At 53.2% G+C, this 18555-nt stretch overlaps 1 protein-coding gene across 2 annotated transcripts in view; it reads right to left on the reverse strand.

The window, feature by feature from the left end:
* PRKCB (protein kinase C beta) overlaps positions 1–17406 on the reverse strand; it is a 214972-nt gene extending 197566 nt beyond the window's left edge. Inside the window, exons 1-2 of one of the 2 annotated variants that reach the window (XM_074322927.2) lie at positions 16805–17152; positions 15893–15924 (exon numbers count right to left, since the gene is read on the reverse strand). In XM_074322927.2, coding sequence (XP_074179028.1) covers positions 15893–15924; positions 16805–16977 — 205 coding nt within the window. In that variant the 5' untranslated portion in view covers positions 16978–17152. Of the gene's footprint in view, positions 1–15892; positions 15925–16804 lie in introns of both variants that reach the window. The other variant, XM_074322926.2, reaches the window with a different exon arrangement.
* Positions 17407–18555: the final 1149 nt, after the last annotated feature.

Raw genomic sequence — 18555 nt, forward strand, 5'->3', positions numbered from 1 at the left:
TGAATTCCTTATTCCTAAAAGCCTAATGATGTGCCAAGTCCCCCACTGGGAGAAATAATTTAATGGAACATTTCTCCCACTAAGGAATTTCCACCGCGTCCTGTCACACTGTGCCGGTTTCGCCCACGGCCGTGGCAAGTACGCTCTGCAACCCAAGAGACGAGCCGATGACCAAGAGGCACTCCAGAGCCCGCGTGACTGCTGTCCTGCCTCACTCCACCAGGGGCGTCCCCAGCAGGGCGCCCCCCCACCCAAGCCCTTCAGCGTCTGGCTCAGACAGACCTGAATTCAATCGAGGCTCGGAAGTTTTGAGCCAATTCTTTACCCTGGCGAAGCCTGTGGCCCTATCAATGCACGTGAAGAAGAAAACCTTAGTGGACGGTCAGATTCCCAGGGATGGAGTTTGTGGAGAGCACAGCTCAGTGCAAGCCCCACCCGTTAGCTGGCTTTCTCACCGTCCTCACCGCTGCTGCCACCGTCGTCATCAGCATCAGCAACTGCTTTTTCTAATTGTTTTCTCAGTTACAGTTGACATTCACTATTATTTTACATTAGTTTCAGGTGTACAGCATAGCGCTTAGACATGTCTATACTAGTTACGCGGTAATCCCCCCAATTCGTCTAGCACCCACCTGTCACCACACATAAGCCGCTGCAATATTACTGACCATTCCTGTGCTGTACTTGACATCCCCGTGACTATTTTGTAACGACCAATGTGGACTTCTTAATGCCTTCCCCTTTTTCACCCAGCTCCCCAAGCCCCCACCCTCTGGCAACCAACCCTCAGTGTGTTCTCTGCATCTATGAGTCTGTTTCTGTTTTGTTTGTTCATTTATTCTGTTCTTGAAAGCATCACCAGTTCCATAGAGGTGTGTGCCTTCTGTACGATCCCAAACTTACATCTATGTGTGAGTCCCAACTCTGTGTAACTCTGGGAAAATATCTTAACTCTCTGTGCTTGCATTTTCCCAATATGAAATGGGAATAACAGTAACCTCACAGGCTGCGGTGAGGATTAGACAAGTTCATGTACATAAAGCTCGTAGAACAGACACATACGACCTCGTAGGTGTCTCGATAAATGTCAGCCCGAGTCAACAGCATTGAAAGCCTTATTTGAAGATGCCCAGGAAATGGAAATCCGCTGACCTGTCTGCCAAGCTGGCAGAGACACCCCCTCCCACCCCCAGGACTAGAGAACACACACGTACACTCAGGCAGAACATACACATACACTCAGTTCAGTCTAGCCCTGATTTTGTCTTTTTTGTTGAACTTGACTTTTCTGTCCCCTCTGGAGCACCCTGGGGCCCCTATGGCCCTTGGGCCCGGAATCAGAGAAGGCCAAAAGGAAAGCACAAGGCCAGCTGTCATTTGGGCCCCCGCCTATGGGGAAACCAGAGAATATAAACACACACTGAATCCCAGCCTTGGAACTCCCAGCTGGAGGCCCCTTCAGCAGCGTGCCCCCCGCCCCCCGTGGGGACACAACCCACCTCCGCGCTGGCACACTGTTCCCACCTTTCCCGGAGGCTCTTCCTCCCTCCCTCAGTGCTGGTTCTGTTCATAAAACACTTCTTTCTCAACCCACATTATCCCCCAGCTCCTTCTCACTGCGGGAGTGGGACAGCTCTCTGCTGCCACTTGACATTTCATCCAAGTGACGGTCCGTCCACTAAAGCCAACAATTCCACTTAAAAAAATACTCTTACCCACACTTAGAATTCGACTTCAAAAGAGAACTTCCATCAGCCATACGTGAAAGCTCAAAGAGGATATAACGAAAATAATCTCGGAACATTGTGATGGGGTGAGAAGAAAACGTCTAATTGGAAAGAATTCAGAACAATGCATTTGTCACCTCGAGCCACACAGAAAGCCTCAGCCATCAGGGGCCTGTGTCATGAGCCTCCAGTGCCTGGACTCTACTCCCCACAACCATGTTCAAACCGCACTGACCATTCCCCACGGGGGACACAGCTTCCACCTGACCCAGTCCACAGGGGCCTAGGTTTGTGCATCACCGACTAAATCGATTTCCTGACCCTCTAAGGAGTGAGGGTGCGCAGTTTAAAAAACACGTTTAGAGGAATTCAAGAGAACGCGCCCCACAGCGGAGCTGCAACAAGGTGTGACGGTCAAGAATGCCAAGGCATTGAAGCCAAGGGGTCCAGGCTGAGAATCCGGGTTTGGCTCTGCGATCCGTCGGGAGAGCGGGTCTAAGGGGAGTAAGGTCGGGTCTGATCTCCCTCCTGGTGACTGGCTGACCTTGGACAAGCCATTCCCACGTCCCCAGGCGTGCGTGGGTCACGGCTCTCTGTAAAGGGGACTCCAGTTCTGAGTCTACATGGCAACGAAGTCAGCTCTGTGCAGAGGCCAACGCAGCCGCAGGGCATAGGAACGAAAGGTCAGGGAGGGCCGGTTCGGAATGAACCTGGAGGAGAGGCCGGGAAGCGTGCTGAGGCCTGAGACCCCCTGACAGCTGCAGAAGCAGGACAGTCATCCCCGGGGAGTTGGAGGCCAGCAGCGCACAGCTGCTCCCTCCCAGGCAGCGTCCCTTGAAGAAGGAAACCACCGTCCCAAGAGCAGCCCACAGGGTACAGGTTCCCACTGTCCCCGCGCCAACCACTGCACCACAGCTCAACTTCTCCTTTCCCAGCTCCCCTCAATCACTCATCAGTGCTGTTCCCATGAGCTACTCCCCCCACCAGCCACCTGCGCGCAAGGCCTCATCTTTTAAGACACGGCAACAGTGACACCGGCCCGAGTGGCGACAGGAGAGCTAAGCAAGAACGGTGGCTGTCGGATGTTCCTCAAGGATAGTTCTGAGAATTCCTCTTGCTCAGAACTAGCAGTTCCTGGGCAATCACGTTCTTTGTCTCCTTCAGTCCCCACGGCACCCTGGGAGGTGGGCTGTGTCGTTACCTTCACTTCACAGGCGAGGAAACCGAAGGTTAAAGAGGTGAAGAAAGGAGCTGAGGTCTGAACCCACGCCCTCGACCGCATCCCGCCCCACGGCAGCGCCGTGATCGCGTTACACAGATTCCCCCGCAGGTCTGTCCCTTCCTCGCATCCCTCCCTCCTCCTGCTCTGAGTCTCAGGCGGGCAGCGCGGTGCCAGGCGCACGGCAGGACCCGCATGGTGGCAACGGGAAGAAAGGCGGGAGTGGTCAGTAGCCATGGCACTGGGGGTCAGTGTCCCAGGCGCACGGAGCCCTGCCTCTCACCTGCCCCACGAGACAGGCCCTCTTCTCAGGTGGCCTCACGTCTTAGAGCTGCGCCGTCACAAGGTCCTCGCTGAAATTAGCCTGGTAAGTGCCCCAAAGCGCCACACGCTCTGCAGCTTCTCCCATCACCAGGAAGAGTGTGTTCCCTCCTCTGCGTCCTCCTCATTTCCGGGACAGGCGTGTGATTTGCTTTCACCGAGAGACTATGGCACAAGTCCCACTGTGCAGGTTCGCAGCCCTGGCGGGAAGAAGCCCTGCAGCCTCGGCTCTGCCCAGGGCACGCACCCGCCACGTGACCCGCTGCCACGTGACCTGCCGCCACGTGACCCACTGCCACGTGACCTGCCGCCACTGACCCGCTGCCACGTGACCTGCCGCCACGTGACCCAGTGCCGGCTAGCCCACCAGAAGGTGAGAGTCCACCTGGACAAAGGGCCCAGGTGTCCCAGACGTGTGAGCCTGGGGGCAGCAGCCTATCGGGCCTGGACCAGAAGGGCCACAGCTGAGCCCAGCCCAAATGACTGACCCCCAGAAACAAGAGCTAACTAAAAACGGTGGTTATTTTAAGCCACTAAGGTTTGCAGTGGTTTGTTACACAACAGATGGTTGGCTTGGTAGGTGTCCGGTCCAATATGCCAAAGTAGAAGCACCAAAGGATTCTTCTATGGGAAAGAGGGCGCATGGGCAAAAGACAGGGACCGACTGGGTGACCCTACCCGTGACTGGAAGAGAAGAATGCGGGACACACACTGGCCACCAGCAGAGGCGGCAATTCGGACTGGAGATACTGACAAGGACGAGATTGTTCCCATAGTGAAAAGCAAGAAGAATGCTTCTTTATTTCTCTCCTGGTAACACAAACAGACCCAGCTCTCCCCAAAACACACCCTCCTATGTGTGATAAGATTAAGACATCTAGAGTTTCACATCGCATTTCTACTGAAGTCAAGTGACAGATAAAACTGGATACATCATCCCGCAGAAACTAAAAGGAAACGGTGGCAGGGGCGGCCGGATGGCTCAGTTGGTTCGAGCGCGGTGCTCTTAACAAGGTTGCCGGTTGGCTCCCCACATGGGCCACTGTGAGCTGCGCCCTCCACAACTAGATTGAAATAACTACTTGACTTGGAGCTGATGGGTCCTGGAAAAACACACTTAAATACATCTTTTACAAAAAAGGGAACTGGCCACGGGGCTGGAAAGGGGTTGCTGTGTTGACTCACACCTGCTTCTTTTCCTCCCTGACCGGGAGCTGGCCGGTGTGTCCCAGGACCCCTTGCAGTTGACATGGCCCCGTGCCTGAGCTCTGGCCGACAGAATGGGACGCTAAGTGGCACACGTCCCTTCCAGGCTGCAAGGGCGGTGAGCGCTTCCGGAGGTACCCTCTCCTCATCCACCAGCCCGGAGAGGGAGCTAGTGAAGCACAAAGACCAGCGGATCAGGGTCACCAACAGCCGTCAGAGCCGTGAGGAAAAAGTAACCCCTTCCGGCCAAGCCGCAGAGACGTCAGGGCTTATCTGTTACAGCAGCTTTCAGAGAGTCTTCCCAATACCTCAACTCAGATAGAATTCTTAAAACGCAAGACCTAAAAATAGCTTATCAGCTCAAGTTTTCCGGGGTACTAACAGAGCTCAATTACTGGGTGGGAAGACTGTCACGGTGCCCTGGCTTTGTCACCGATGGGCAATATGGGAATGGGAGCTGTCCCCGCCAAGAAGACACACGGCACCGTCCCTCAATGGGCGACCAGACGAATTTCACTTCTGGGTGCACAACGGAAGCCCCAAGCTCACCTCTCTCGGATTCAGCCTGTGACGATTCTTAAATGCTGTTCGTAATGTGAAATATACGTAACAGGAAAGTGGGCACAAGTACGCAGCTCGATGAACTTTCACCGTCTGAACACACCCTATAACCGGCACCCAGACCAAGAAACAACATGGCCAGCCCCCCAGGGGCTCCTCTCAGTCCTAAGCGCCCCCCCCCCCAAGGGTTATCACTGTCCTAACCACTATCACCTAGGACGCCTTTCACCTGTTCCTAACTGCAAGTGCATGGAATCACACGGAATGTTCTCTCTTGGGTCTGGCTTTTCCGGCTCACGTTATGCTTGGGGACCTCACCTACACTGTTATCTGTACCCCACTCGGTCTCACTGCTGCATAATAGTCCCCTGCGTCCCCACTAGTCCACTACTGGGGGACAGATAGGCAGCTCCCAGTTTATATGATGGGAAAGGGACTTTTCACTCCGTCCACCAGGGTCCGTGATGAACAGAGGCAGGCCCTTCAGCGGAGACATCGTTACCTTCACAGAGAAAGTTAAAACTGCTGCAGTCACCTCCTTCTGACAAATCACTTCCCAACAGGTCTGATGAGGGCAAATGTTCTTGGTTCCAAAAAAAAAAAAAATGATCAGAGCTTGTAAACTAGGAAGTGAGACACTCTTTATAAAAATCACAGATCGAGCTATCGCAAAACGAGCACCAAAACCCAAATCAAAAGACTCTCTCTATTGGGTCACTTCTCCCCTGTACCCTCATTAATTTAACAAGTGTTGTTGAGCACCTGCTATGTGCCAGGTATTGAGCCAGGTACCCCAGAAACGATGGGAAATGAGACAGAGGTGGTCCCAACTCTCACGAAACTCCAACTGTGGTGGGGAAGACAGATCCTAAAACTTACATAAATATACAATTAAAAAAATGGAAAATGACAAGCCATTATGAGATCGTACAAGGGGACACCTGATTTGGAAGATCAGGGAAGGCGTCTGTGAAGAAGTGACATTTGAGCTCAGTTCTGAAGGATGAGTAGGAGGTGAGCGGGGGCAGGAGAGAGGGGGGGAGCGATTCGAGCTGAAGACAGAGCATGTGCAAAAGCCCTGGGGTGGGCAGGGGTGTGTCATGATTGAGGAAGACGAGTCAGGTCTCCAGCTAGGGAGTTAAAAGTGAGTGGAAAGGTGGTACAAGGGGAGGTGAGCGAGGGCCCAGGTCAGGCAAAGACGTTAACTCATTTAAGGCTTCTGGGCTTGATCCTGGGAAGGAGAGAAAGCTGGTTACCAAAAGCTGTGTATCTGCCCGAAATCCAAAGTGGTGCCTCCCCACTCTATATGCCAGTGCCGCTTCCCGAAGTGCAGCCTTGGCCCAAATAGACTTATCAATACCCCCAGCCGTACCTTTTCCTACGCACGCCAAAATCCAGGTAACTATCAAAATTCTCATTTGCAGCACCGCCCAAGCTGTAAAGCATGACCCCACCTTTGGGGACAGAAGGAAGCCCTTTAGCATAGGGCTATCCCAGAAGTCACCAGTCCAACGAGACAAGAGGCAGCCCTGCAGACCTCCCCCTCCCGCTTCGCCCACACTACTCGTCAGCTTCTTTTTCAGCCCCAAAGAGCCCGTGAACGTTCCATCCAAGGCCTGAAGGGAGCCGCAAATTTAAAGGATGAAACGGTCAGAGATTTATTTCAAGTTGAAACGCCATCAATGCATTTTCAAAACAAGGCAGCAGATGGGGCAGGCACAGGTTTCAAATCAGCTTTTGGAGCTTTCCCCCAACTTAAAGCACCGAAAGCTGGGAAACGGTTCCGTGGAAAGCACTGTACTCACCCATGTTCAAATCACAGCCAACCCCCAGCTAAGCGCATCTGGCTCAGATCCGCTGAAAGCTGCACCCAATGGTCCCGACCTCAGGAGAGCAACACATCGCTTCCTGCGTCATCTCCTGGACTCAGGAGCAGTCCTGTTTCCTCCCCACCAGGATCGTCAACTCGGTAAGGACTAGACAGCCCCCAGCCCCCAGAATAACGGAAACAGACACTGTTCAGCCAGCACTCCCTGGACGTCAGGTGCCGAGGAAACACTTGACCTGCGCCCCACAAACAAGGCACTTCATCGTTACCTTTTACCTCTAAAGAGACAAAAGCTCAGAGTTTAAGGGACATGTTCAAGTTCCCACAGCAAGAAGCCAAGATGTAAACGCCTTTCCGTCTCCGAAACAAAAACCCTTCCCTGTCATTGCCGCCTGTGCTCTATAAACACACACTGGAGATGTGACAGCAAAAGAGAAGGAGCAAAGGAGTGGGAGGGTTCTTTTCAGAGGAAAAATCATGTCTCTGGCCCGTGCACCTAAGGATGCAGGGAAAAGATCACACTACTGTTAGAACCATAAAAATAACCCAGTGGCCACCTCCCAAAATAGATCAATCACCAATATGACTGACACCAAATGTCTCTTTAGGATGTGACAAATACCCGCAGCCCCCAGGGGCTCTGGTAACACTTCCCCACAGCCTCTAAATGGCCATTTCAGTTTCTCACCCCTGACCTCCAACCCCGCAAGCCTGGAATTTCAGGATCTGAGTCACTGTAATTATTGTTTTAAAATGCATCTCAAGCTCCTCTTTGGCAAACACGTGGCCATTGAAAGTGGCCCCACATCACACTTTAAAGCAATGACAACAACCACTTTCTAGTCACTGTACTGCCTTCACAAGGTCCAAAGCCTCTGCCCTGCCATTCATCTCCCACCACACACCCTCCCTCACACACCTCCTTCCTGTCCCCTGCGTGTGCCCTGTTCTCTGCTCATGTCTCAACCCGTGCTGTGTTCTGCCTGAAACACCCTCCCTGGCCCCCCACCCCCCTGTCAATCTGGGAACTCCTACTCCTGCTGGAAGATTCTTCCAAATGTCACCTCCTCTGTGCAATCTCCGCCACCCCTTCCAGGATAAAGGATGTCATCCAACGTGTTTTTACACCCTCGGTGTAGTACTTTTCATTTATGTATCAGAACTAATTGGCCATGTGCTGGTTTCCCCTGGAAAGACCAGGAAGCTCTTCAAGGTCAAGGAAAGTGTTATGTTTCTCTGTCAAAGCCCATGTTGCAACCTGACATTATACAATGTATTTCTTCTAAGTTATTTAGTAACTGCTGTTCTCCTTCTACTAGAATGGAAATTCCATGAGGACAATGGCTCTGTCTTGTTCACTGCTCACGTTCCAGGGCCTGAAATAGGACCTGACACATAGTAGAGACTCAATTAATGTTTTCTGAATGAATGGGTAGATGGACAGATGGCTACATGGATGGAGAAATGGATGAATGCAGGAATGGATGGGGTGGATGGATGGATGGATGCTAGATAGATGGAAGAATGGCTGGGTGGATGCATGGATGGATTGGTGGATGAGTGGATGGGGTGGGTGGGTGGGTGGGTGGATGGATGGGTGGATGGATGGATGGATGATGGATGGATGATGGATGCATGGATGGATGGATGATGGATGGATGATGGATGGATGGATGGATGGATGGATGATGGATGGATGGATGGATGGTGGATGGATGATGTATGGATGACGGGTGGATGGATGGATGATGGATGGATGATGGATGGATGACGGGTGGATGGATGGATGGATGGATGGTGGATGATGGATGGATGGATGGATGGATGGATGGATGGATGATGGATGGATGGACGGGTGGATGATGGATTGATGGATGATGGGTGGATAGGTGGGTGGGTGGATGGATGGGTGATGGACGGATAAAGAGAGGACCATGTTTCACCACCCCAAGGTCATGGAGCCAGAGAGACAGAGCCAGGATTTGAAATCAGATCTGTTTGACTTTTGAGCCTGCACTCTCAAGCCCAATTTATCCTGCATGTCTAGAAGCCCAAAGTCTGCTCACTGGGCACTGGCAAGGTGAGAGAAGAGTCTAGAATTGCCCCCAAGAACACGGTTATTGTTGAGCTAAGCTGATCCATGTACTTAGCCAATGCCAGGAGTCAGCAGGAGGGGATCGGGTTTGAGTCCCCCTCTGACTCAGTAGGGCAGCTTTCTGCACGTGGGCGGAGGGACAAGGGGACACCCAGCAGGCACTACCAACAGTGACAGTAAACAACGGCAATAAAAAAAAGATTGACCCTCCTGGATAATAGCTACCGTCTCCTCCAGACCCTGCCAGAGCCTGGCGTGCTGTCCCCTGCATTCCTTTGCAACATCGAGCTTCCTCCCAACACTGACAGTCATTCCCAGGCAGGACAGGTCCCCTTCCCTGTTCACAACGAGGAACAGTCCGTACGAAATTAAGCCCCGAGGTAGAACAGGACCCGGCTCAACACTAGGTGAAAGTGGGGGGCAGGGAGAATTACAGGTAGAAAGGAACCGTTCTTTATGTTCTCACAATTCCCTGTAGTTTCTTTATAATAATAATAATAATAAAAACCAATAAAGAACAATAACTAAGTGCCAGGTGTGTATTCAAGACATCTTAGCACCAAACTGAGACTTTCTCTGTGATGGAATCAGAAAGATGGGAAGAGAATTGACAAAGGATCTTTCTCTATATGAGTGTATTTCAACGCCGTTTATTGTGAAACTAAAGTCATCTTGCCAATGAGAGAAAGTACCTAAGCAAAAGGAATGAGCCGCTGGAGATGGCAGCCACGGATCCAGGGCGAGGAGCGCAGTTGGAGGCCATGCCAGGGACCCTGTGCCCCCGAAAACTGGCGTTCAGCTCACAGAGGCCTTTCACTCAAATGCTTGGCTCTCTCTTCTCATTTATTCTCAACCTATGGGCTCAGACTTGCTCCTTCTCCTCTGAAATGGTCTGTTTTCCCCGCTTTGGAACCGCCATCTCAAACTGTAATCCCTGAACAAAAAGGAAGTCAGCTCATTATCTGAGTTCTTAGCTAAAAGGAGATGAAGTTCTCTTGTCTGTCAAACGGAGAGAGAAGCCATCTTAAGGCAACCACCTAATTCTGCGAAATATTCATCTTGCAGCCACGGCAGAATAAAGAGCCAGACCTTCTCTACACAATGTCAGAGATAAGCCCTCCTGTGTGTCTTCGTCCAGCACAGGAGCCCTCTCACCACACAGACCTTTCAGCTCTGGCTCCTTGACAATTGAGACTTTCTCCAATCACCTCATGGGAAGTTCGGTTTTGGGTTTTGGGTTTTAATTCCCAGACCAAAACAATTCCCTGACTCCCGCCCCAATCATGGCGGAGGTTAGTATCCCATTAGACATCCCCACAGCGCCCTGGGCTCTTCAAAGTATGTAACAAAAGTGAAATTAAAGGTTGGTGTGGTGGTTCGTAGAATGTCTCATCTCCCCATTGCACTGTAAGCTCTGTAATAATAAAGACCGTCTTAATCTATTCACCATTGTATTCCCACCATCTGAAATAGTTCTTGACACACAGAACTTAGTGAGTGAATGCTTTCCGGAAGGATGGATGGATGGATGGATGGATGGATGATGGATGAATGGATGGATGGGTGATGGATGGATAAATGGAAAGGAAAAAGGAAAGGAGGGAGGGAGGGAGAGAGGAAGGATAAATGGACAGATGGATGGGTGCATGGATGGATGGACAGGTAGACAAATAGCTACGTGTGGTAAATATACAAATTTCCTACCAGATTTTCAAGCAGCCATCGCACCTCCAAATGCCATATGTAAACACTGGATTTTGTACACTCTATAAAAAGGCCCACAGTCCATCTTTAGAATATCACACAATTGCATTGGAAAGATTGGACAAGTGAAGTCAAAGAACCCAAGACATGAGATGAACGGCCAAGAATGAAAAGGGACCCAGCTTTTCAATGCATCAGCCAGAGATGATGAGGTTTTCAGCTGACCCCCCCACCCCCCAAGAATCCACTGCAGTGGAGTCAAAACACCAGAACACAGAGTTTAAATTGTACTTAGTAATGTGACTACCAGTGAAAAGGAGCCAGAGAAGATGCACAGCCTCAAAACTGTGGCACGTTAATGTTGTGTGTGTGTGTGTGTGTGTGTGTGTGTGTGTGTGTGTGAGGAGAGAGAGGAAAGAAGAGACCACAACAGCAAGGATGTGTATAAATTATTTTCAAACCTCCAGTTTATGCTGTGACCAGTGACCGTCTCTGTACCGTTTTCTCTGTTGGCCAACATACACCATAAACATTCTGTATCTGATTCTGGGCGGTACCTAGAGTATCATTAGCACTCGGAAATAATATATATTTTTTAATTAGTTTCGAAGAAACTTACGCCATATCAACTAGATTTTCAAAGGTCATATTTTCCATATTTACTTAGCACGGCAATCTGTTGCCCAGTGACAAAGCTTCAGACTGTCCCTGAATGCACCAAGGCTCAAAATTAATTTGCTGCTGTCCCTCCAACAAGTCAACCCTCCTTTTAAAGACCCAACGTGAACCCACCTACAGATTTTTATTTCAGTTGAGACTTTGGGCCTGAAATCCCACTTCAGGTGGGAAAAATTTAAATGTCAAATCATCAAACCTAAAGTTCAAAAGCCTCTGCCTTTTTATCCACATAGAATCATCCAGACATATTCAGAATAAGCCAGAAGGGAACGGGGTTTCACTCCCAGGCCTCTGGGAAAGGAGAGAAGCAAACTCCAGTAACTTGCAGCCTGACCTGGTAATTGCGCACACACGTACACACACACACACACACACTCACACTTACACACACAAATAGGTCTTCTTTATGATTTTCTTGAAAAAGCTCCACCTGACATGCAGGGTATCATACGTCCATAGGAAAAACACGGCCAAAAATAAAATTAAGCTGTGATTCATCTTTGGCAGTTTTTTTAAAAGTGCATATTCGAATCTGTACACGTTAACTACAGATGAAAACGAACTTGTCTTCTACGGAGCTGGTATTAATGAAAACAGCAATGGTTGGGTCCCTGCCATGCTTTGGGGTTTTTTAAGAATAATTTCTATTAGAAGGCTTAAAAACATGTTGTTTCATCGACACAGGAAAGGGAAGAGCAGGTTTACTCACTGTAATCACCAGTGCTAGGTCTTCAGAGTCAGAAAGTTACTGGGGTTTTTTGAGAGACTCCATGACAAGTTTAGATCTTTCTCACAAGGACAGCGGTGAGAAAAGATACTCTGAACGAGGCTGGCTGTCCGGGCGCAGACACTGAGTGTTACCCAAAGTCAATGAGGAAACACACCTAGGAAGAAAACCCGTCCCCGTATGCAAGAGGGGTACACTCATCTAAGGAGTTCCAGAATTAACTTTGTCCCACGGTTTCCTGCAGCTCATCGAGTAATAATGATCGTCTCGCTTAGAGTCACTGGCACTTAGTATGACTCCTTCGTCTGACACATCACCCTCTCTATAAGGTTGGTACTATTAGCCCCATTGCACAGATGGGAAAATCAAGGCCACTGTAGGTGATGACTTGCCAAAGGTCACACAGCATGCAGGTGGCAGAGCAGAGATTCAACCCAGTTCGACCTCACTCCAACGCCATGCTATGAACTCTGAATCTCTGTATTCTGTTGCCTCTCTACTTTGACTAAAGTGACTTCCTTTAAAAAAAAAAAGTTTTCCTCTCTGACAAACTGCAAAAGCTTCTGGGGTAAGGGTCTAATCCCACCCAAAGGCTCGTCCTAACGACGTTGGAAGCGCAGCTTCTGGGCTCCTCTGAAGAATAACAGAGAGGTCTGCCTTGCTTCCCTGAGGGGGGGTCCCACTTCTAACCCAGAATTGAGGCAGTTTCATAACAGGGATTCTGGGCCCCAGTTCCCCACCATCAGAGGCAGCCTTAAACTGCCTCACAGAGAGTGGTTTTTATAAAAACTGACAGTGTGCAAACAAAAAGGGAGAAGTTATGTGGCAGTCAACTGGAGTTTTGTCCTCTAGCAGGACAAAAGCAAGAAAACCCATTCTTAAGCTCCCCTGGGCACGCGGAAATCCCAATGTCCCATGGTTTATGGACTTCCTGCCGTCCTCTGTCACCCCATCCCAGCGTCCCGTTTCCATGGCAGCACCATGGAGCATGGAGGCTCAGTGGTTTCCTCGCCTTACGATCATCCCACACACCTCCTAGCCAAGAACGGCAGAGACGATATCCCCCTCCCCTTTCACTTTTGTAATGTCACACACGCGCGCACGCGCACGCACGCACAACGCACGCCTTGCTTTCAGCTACTAGCTACCTGAAATTAACATGACGTTTCCCACACACTCCTTTGCAACAACGTGTGGGCATGTGATTAAGTGCCGGCTAGTAGCACAGAAACAGGAGAATCTGGTGGCAATTTCCACGACGGACAGTGCCTTTCTTTACCTTTGCTTCCTGCTGGTTGGAATAAGGACGACTGGATACTCTAGCATCCTTCTCGGACCATAAGGTCACTGTCACGCCTGGGATGGTGGGGCAGAAAACTGAAAGGAAACAAGCAAGGGCCCTGGGCTCTGGATTCCTGACTTCGAGGTGAGAATAAAACCTTGTGTATCTTCTAGAAAATGTGGATCCTATTTGAATGAGATTCGCTGGAGGAGGGAGCACGCGGTGCCAATTCATCCCAGGTGACTCTGAGTGTCTGTGGGGATCGCCTCCCACTTCCTGGATGGCCCCATCCCCTCACTTGCTCCTTCCCCCTCCAGCCCAAATGGAATACACGGCCAAAGCCATGATCGAGGGTGACCAGATATCCACAGCTGGATTCTGACTCTCACCTGGCAATGGGCTCCACAGCAAAGCAAGCCTGCAGCCCCGGTCTTCTCTCTCTCACACCGGCTGCCCCCCCTTTGGGGTTGTCTGGGGACAACCCTAAGAGCCGAGATTTTTCTCAGTGCTTACTATGTGCTAAGCTCTGGTCCGAGCCCCTTGTGTACTACAACCACTTTCAGACATTCAGCAACTTTTTAAGGTAGATAACCGTTGTTGGACCCATTTTATAGATGAGAAAGCCGACGTACTAAAAGGCTAAGGAACATGGCTGAGAACTCACAAAGCCAGGATTCAAAGTGACAGTGACAGGCTATACATATGCCCACTACCCCATGCTGCCTCTTGGGGAGAGGAGAGAGAGAAAGGTGATTTAAAAAAAAATATGGCCTAAGGAAGTGGCCATATTTCCTTAGAACCTTAATTCTGCTCTGCTCTCCCTACACCAGAAAATTCCTATCATTTTCCAGACTTTGAAAGAAAGGATCTCCTGCTTCAGATGTGTCGTCACCTGCACATTCTGACGTGACTTTCCAACCTGTAACTGCGGCGCAGGAGGGATAAGGCAGCAGCAGTCAAAATGTTTCCAAATCTCCCCCGTCCTCAGCAGGACACAAAAAGAAACAGATTCCTGGAAGTGAAAGGTGAGCTCAAACACCTGCCCTGCTGTCTGGCCCCAAGACACCAGGGCCTTTTCCTAGAGGGACAATCCATCCAAGCTCTAGAAGACAATGAAACTGTGCCCCAGGACCTCAAGGGTTGGGATTTGGGGAGTCCTCCAGCACAGTGAGTGAAACTGGGAGCCCCAATCTCGGAGGAGAGGCTGGGCGGGCCTACGGGGGTTGCTGACTGAGCCGGCCCTGCCCCAGATCTCAGGTGAGAGGACACAGGGGTCTCAGAAGACTGCAGTGCCATGCTTGGAGCGTTCTGTGCAACTGACAATGCCACCCATTCACAGGGACGGTTTCACTTTTTCTGGAGGGCAGAGGAACCAAGATGAAACCATCTGTCAATCAGTGTCAAGTCCCATCTCAGGCTCGTCAACACTCAAACACTTTCCTGATCTAAACCCAGGGCACCAGGTGCTCAATTTGCCCCTAAGACACACCCCAGAAATCGGACATCCCTCACCAATCTCAACCACACCTAGCCTAAAATTGGGGGGGAGAGCGAGGCCTTTCCAGACTGGAAACTGAAAACCCAGATGCCTACAGGGACCAGAAATGGGTGAAGCCGGCCTGGGTGGGATCAACGGAGACAAAGCCGGGCCTGTGTGCCCAGCTGTGCAAACAGCCGCTCTCAGCTCCAAAGGGTTGTTCTAACGAGAACGTGGGGCCAGCTCTCAGCCCACGAAGGCAGAGATGCAGGTATGTATTTGAAACCTCCCAGTTCTAAAATGTTGACCTCAAATTCAAAAACTGTTTGACAGCCGACGGGCCCAACAAGCCTGCAGGTGCTTTGACCCTGGCGAGCGAATCTGCAACCAGAGACAGGTGAAGCCGCTTACAGGAGACCATGGCCCGGCTGGGCCTCCCTGGGGGGCGTCAGGGCGCTCAAACCAGATGCGAGGACCCAGGAAACCAGTCATGGGGAGGCCTTCCCGTATCCAGGCAGAGAAAGGGCAACTTAAACTGGGATCTGAGAGGCACCCCATCTGGAAACACCTCCTTCAGAGAGCGAGGAGGCCCAGGGGACAACCACAGTCACCACTCCAGGGGACACACCATCTGCAGAGGCGGCAGCCACCTGCGGAGACCTCTGGGAGGCAAAGGAAGAGGCAGCACCTCACTCTGAGATGAGGAAGGGCAAGAATTGGGGGGGACGGGTCCTCCCAGTCACCCCCGCCCCAAACACTTCCTCCAGAAGCAGTACTGACAGACCCGTTTTAACTCTCCCTGCGCTGGGAAGGTAGGGAGAAACGGGGGGGTTGCACTCCCTTGGCATGTGGGGCTGCCCAGCTCCCCTGGCCTTTCCTGGATGGAGCATCACAGCCCCATATATACACACACCCCTTAAAAGGACCCTTCTGTGGTGGTGAATTCCTAACTTGGGGGGGGTCACTCGGACAGACGTGATTCCAGCACGCTGCCTAAGTCCGTGACCTCTAGAAAGTCCTTTACACCATCTCGCCCCACAAATGGCACCCCGACCCCCACAGCCTACCTTGGCACTGGAATCCTTGCTTCCCGAAGCCCCTGCCAAGGCAGAAAGAGACATGTCAGGCAGCCGGAAGGGCCCAGCCACCAGCTCATTGCCCCACAGTCACCGCCCTCCCCCTGCCCCCCAGCCCAGGTGCAACCTCCCAGCCACAGGCGGGTGCCCAAGAGTCTTCCGCTTTGGGGGGCAGGGGAGAGGTGGGGAGCTCGGCGGTATCTCCCACCTCCCCTCAGAAGGCAGAAGAGAGGAGGCTGCGACCACCAGGTGGCGGGTCAGGGGAAGCGTTTCCTCCGCGGTGGGGGCGGAGGGCAGGCGGGAGATCTGCCCGCAGGGTGGCCCGAGCACCCTCGGGGCGCGAGGAAGTGGGCCCCGCGGCGGCGGCGTTCCCTGAGGGGCTGGGAAGGGAAAGGGGACTCTCGGTGTCTAGAGTGACAGGGGAGACAGGGGCCTGCTGCCAAGTGACCCGGGAGGGCCAGGGAGTGGGAAGCGGGGCCCGGGCCCTCAGGGAGGCGCGACGAGAGAGCACGGGGCGCTGCCCCCGGAGACAGGGGAGGAAAGGGCGCCCGTGCCCGCAGGGAGATAGACAGGACACCCGGGGCGCTGCCCCCGGAAAGGAGGGGAGGGGTGCGGGCGCCTGGAGCCGGGAAGGAGGCGGCGAGATAGGGAACCCGGGCGAGAGGGCACTCGGGGCGCTGGCCTCCGGAAAGGGACAGACCCCGCGCTCCGGGCGGCCCCGGGGCGCTCGGGAGGCGGCTGGGAGGGAGCGGGCAGGAGGCGCCGGGCGGCCGGCCGTCTGGGGCCCGGGGACAGGGGACCCGCGGGGCCGGCGGGCTGCTCCTCCCCGGGGGCGCCGAGGGTCCCTGCGCCCGCGCTGCCCTGGGGGCCCCGGGAAGGCGCCCCGCGCCCGCGCGCCCTCACCAGATGAAGTCGGTGCAGTGGCTGCAGAAGGTGGGCTGCTTGAAGAAGCGGGCGGTGAATTTGTGGTTCTTCACCTCGTGCACGTTCTTCTGCCGGAGGGCGCCTTTGCGGGCGAAGCGCACGGTGCTCTCCTCGCCCTCGCCCGGCGGCGGCCCCGCAGCCGGGTCAGCCATCTTGCGCGCGGGGAGCCGGAGCCCGCGAAGGGCCGGCCCGGGGCCGCAGGCTGCGGGCTGCGGCCGGGAGGCGCGGGAGGAGGCGGCCGCGCGCGCCGAGCTGCGCCTGTCACTCGCCCAGCTGCCGCCGCTCGTCCAGCTGCGCTCGGCACCGCTGGCCTCAGCTGCGGGGGAGGGAGGCGGGGTCCCGGCAGGACCCGCCCCCTCATTTGCATCGCGCCCAGGCCCCGCCCAGCGCCGCCAGCTGCTTTACATATTGGCGCCCCGCCGCTGCCCGCCTCCCAGGGAAGTGCTCTCCGCCGCAGCGCTGCGGCGCGGGCAACGCAGCCTGCGCTCGGCAGACCCGAGCCTAGCCCCCGAGGTCGTCCTCGGCACAGGGTGGCATTAAGGAGATGAGACCCTGGGGTGCGCTTAGGGACCGACGGGGGCGGGGGCTGGAGGGTGGACAGTGTGGGCGCGACGGATGCCCCCCCCCCCCCCGGCCGCCGAACTCTGCAGAGACTGGTACCCATCCACCCCCTCCATCCATCCTATTGGTCACTCTGCACGCGTCTCATGGAAGGATGGTCTCCCGCTGTCACTCATTCAGAAAGGCTTGAGGCCCCACACACTTAAACAGCCGCACACACGTACTGCGGAGGGAGGGGAAGAGGGATCTTCATTTTATATATATGCAAAACTCCACCACAAAGACAACGCTTGCTTTTGCTTGCCCGACCAACTAGAAGACAGCTCCCTACCTTCTGTCCATCCCCTCCACAAAGAATCCGTTTCCTCAACTGTAAAAGGGCCTAATGCGGGAAGCTGATGTACTAGGTCCCTGTTTCCTCAACCTTATTAATTCCTGACCCATCCCCGATGCTAGTCCTATCTGTGCACCATCTGGGGGAAAAAAGTCTTTGTGGTTTCTGAGTTTGAAAAGCAAGAGGTAGCCATACTATTAAAATCTCTCCAAATGCTGCCAGCTGCCCCACACTGCTGCATCTGGGCCTTCCTTTATTTGTTAAGGAGGGAGATTAACGAGGGCTACCGATGTTAGAGACACACAACCATCCAACTGGGGCTGTCTCCTGGACGGCAGGAGGGAAAGGTAACCAAGAGAAACAGTTGTCCAGGGGAGAAACGCACTGTGCCTTAGCGCCCTGCGCGTGCGCTCCGTCCAAACAGCCGCACCTGCCCCCACCCCTCACCCCCGCTCCGGGAAGGCCGCACTGCATCAGATGAATTCTGAACACCGAACTCCGCTACCCCTGGGCTCTGAGAGCAGGCGCTGCTCGCTCTCCCCTGTGTCACCAGCACCGGGCTCAGTGCCTGGCATCTTCTAGGAGCTCAATGAACTTTGGTTAAACGAGTGAGTGTGTGAACAAATGCGTCACTGAAAAATTAAAGGGCTCGCACCCCCTTATAAGACCCACCCGTGTCAGGAGGTGTTCAATGATGACAAGCAGCAGGGACCATGGGAGTCAGGCCCTTGACTCTGCCTTATTCGGTCCTCCCAGCAACCCTGGGCAGGTCTGAGAACTCACTGTGGACAAGCATCTGAGGCTCAGCCTGATCAAGATAGACCCCCCAAGTCAC

This window comes from Rhinolophus sinicus, chromosome 10, assembly GCF_057876585.1.
Source record: "Rhinolophus sinicus isolate RSI-liver-muscle chromosome 10, RSI-T2T, whole genome shotgun sequence".
In the NCBI taxonomy this organism is placed as follows: domain Eukaryota; kingdom Metazoa; phylum Chordata; class Mammalia; order Chiroptera; family Rhinolophidae; genus Rhinolophus; species Rhinolophus sinicus.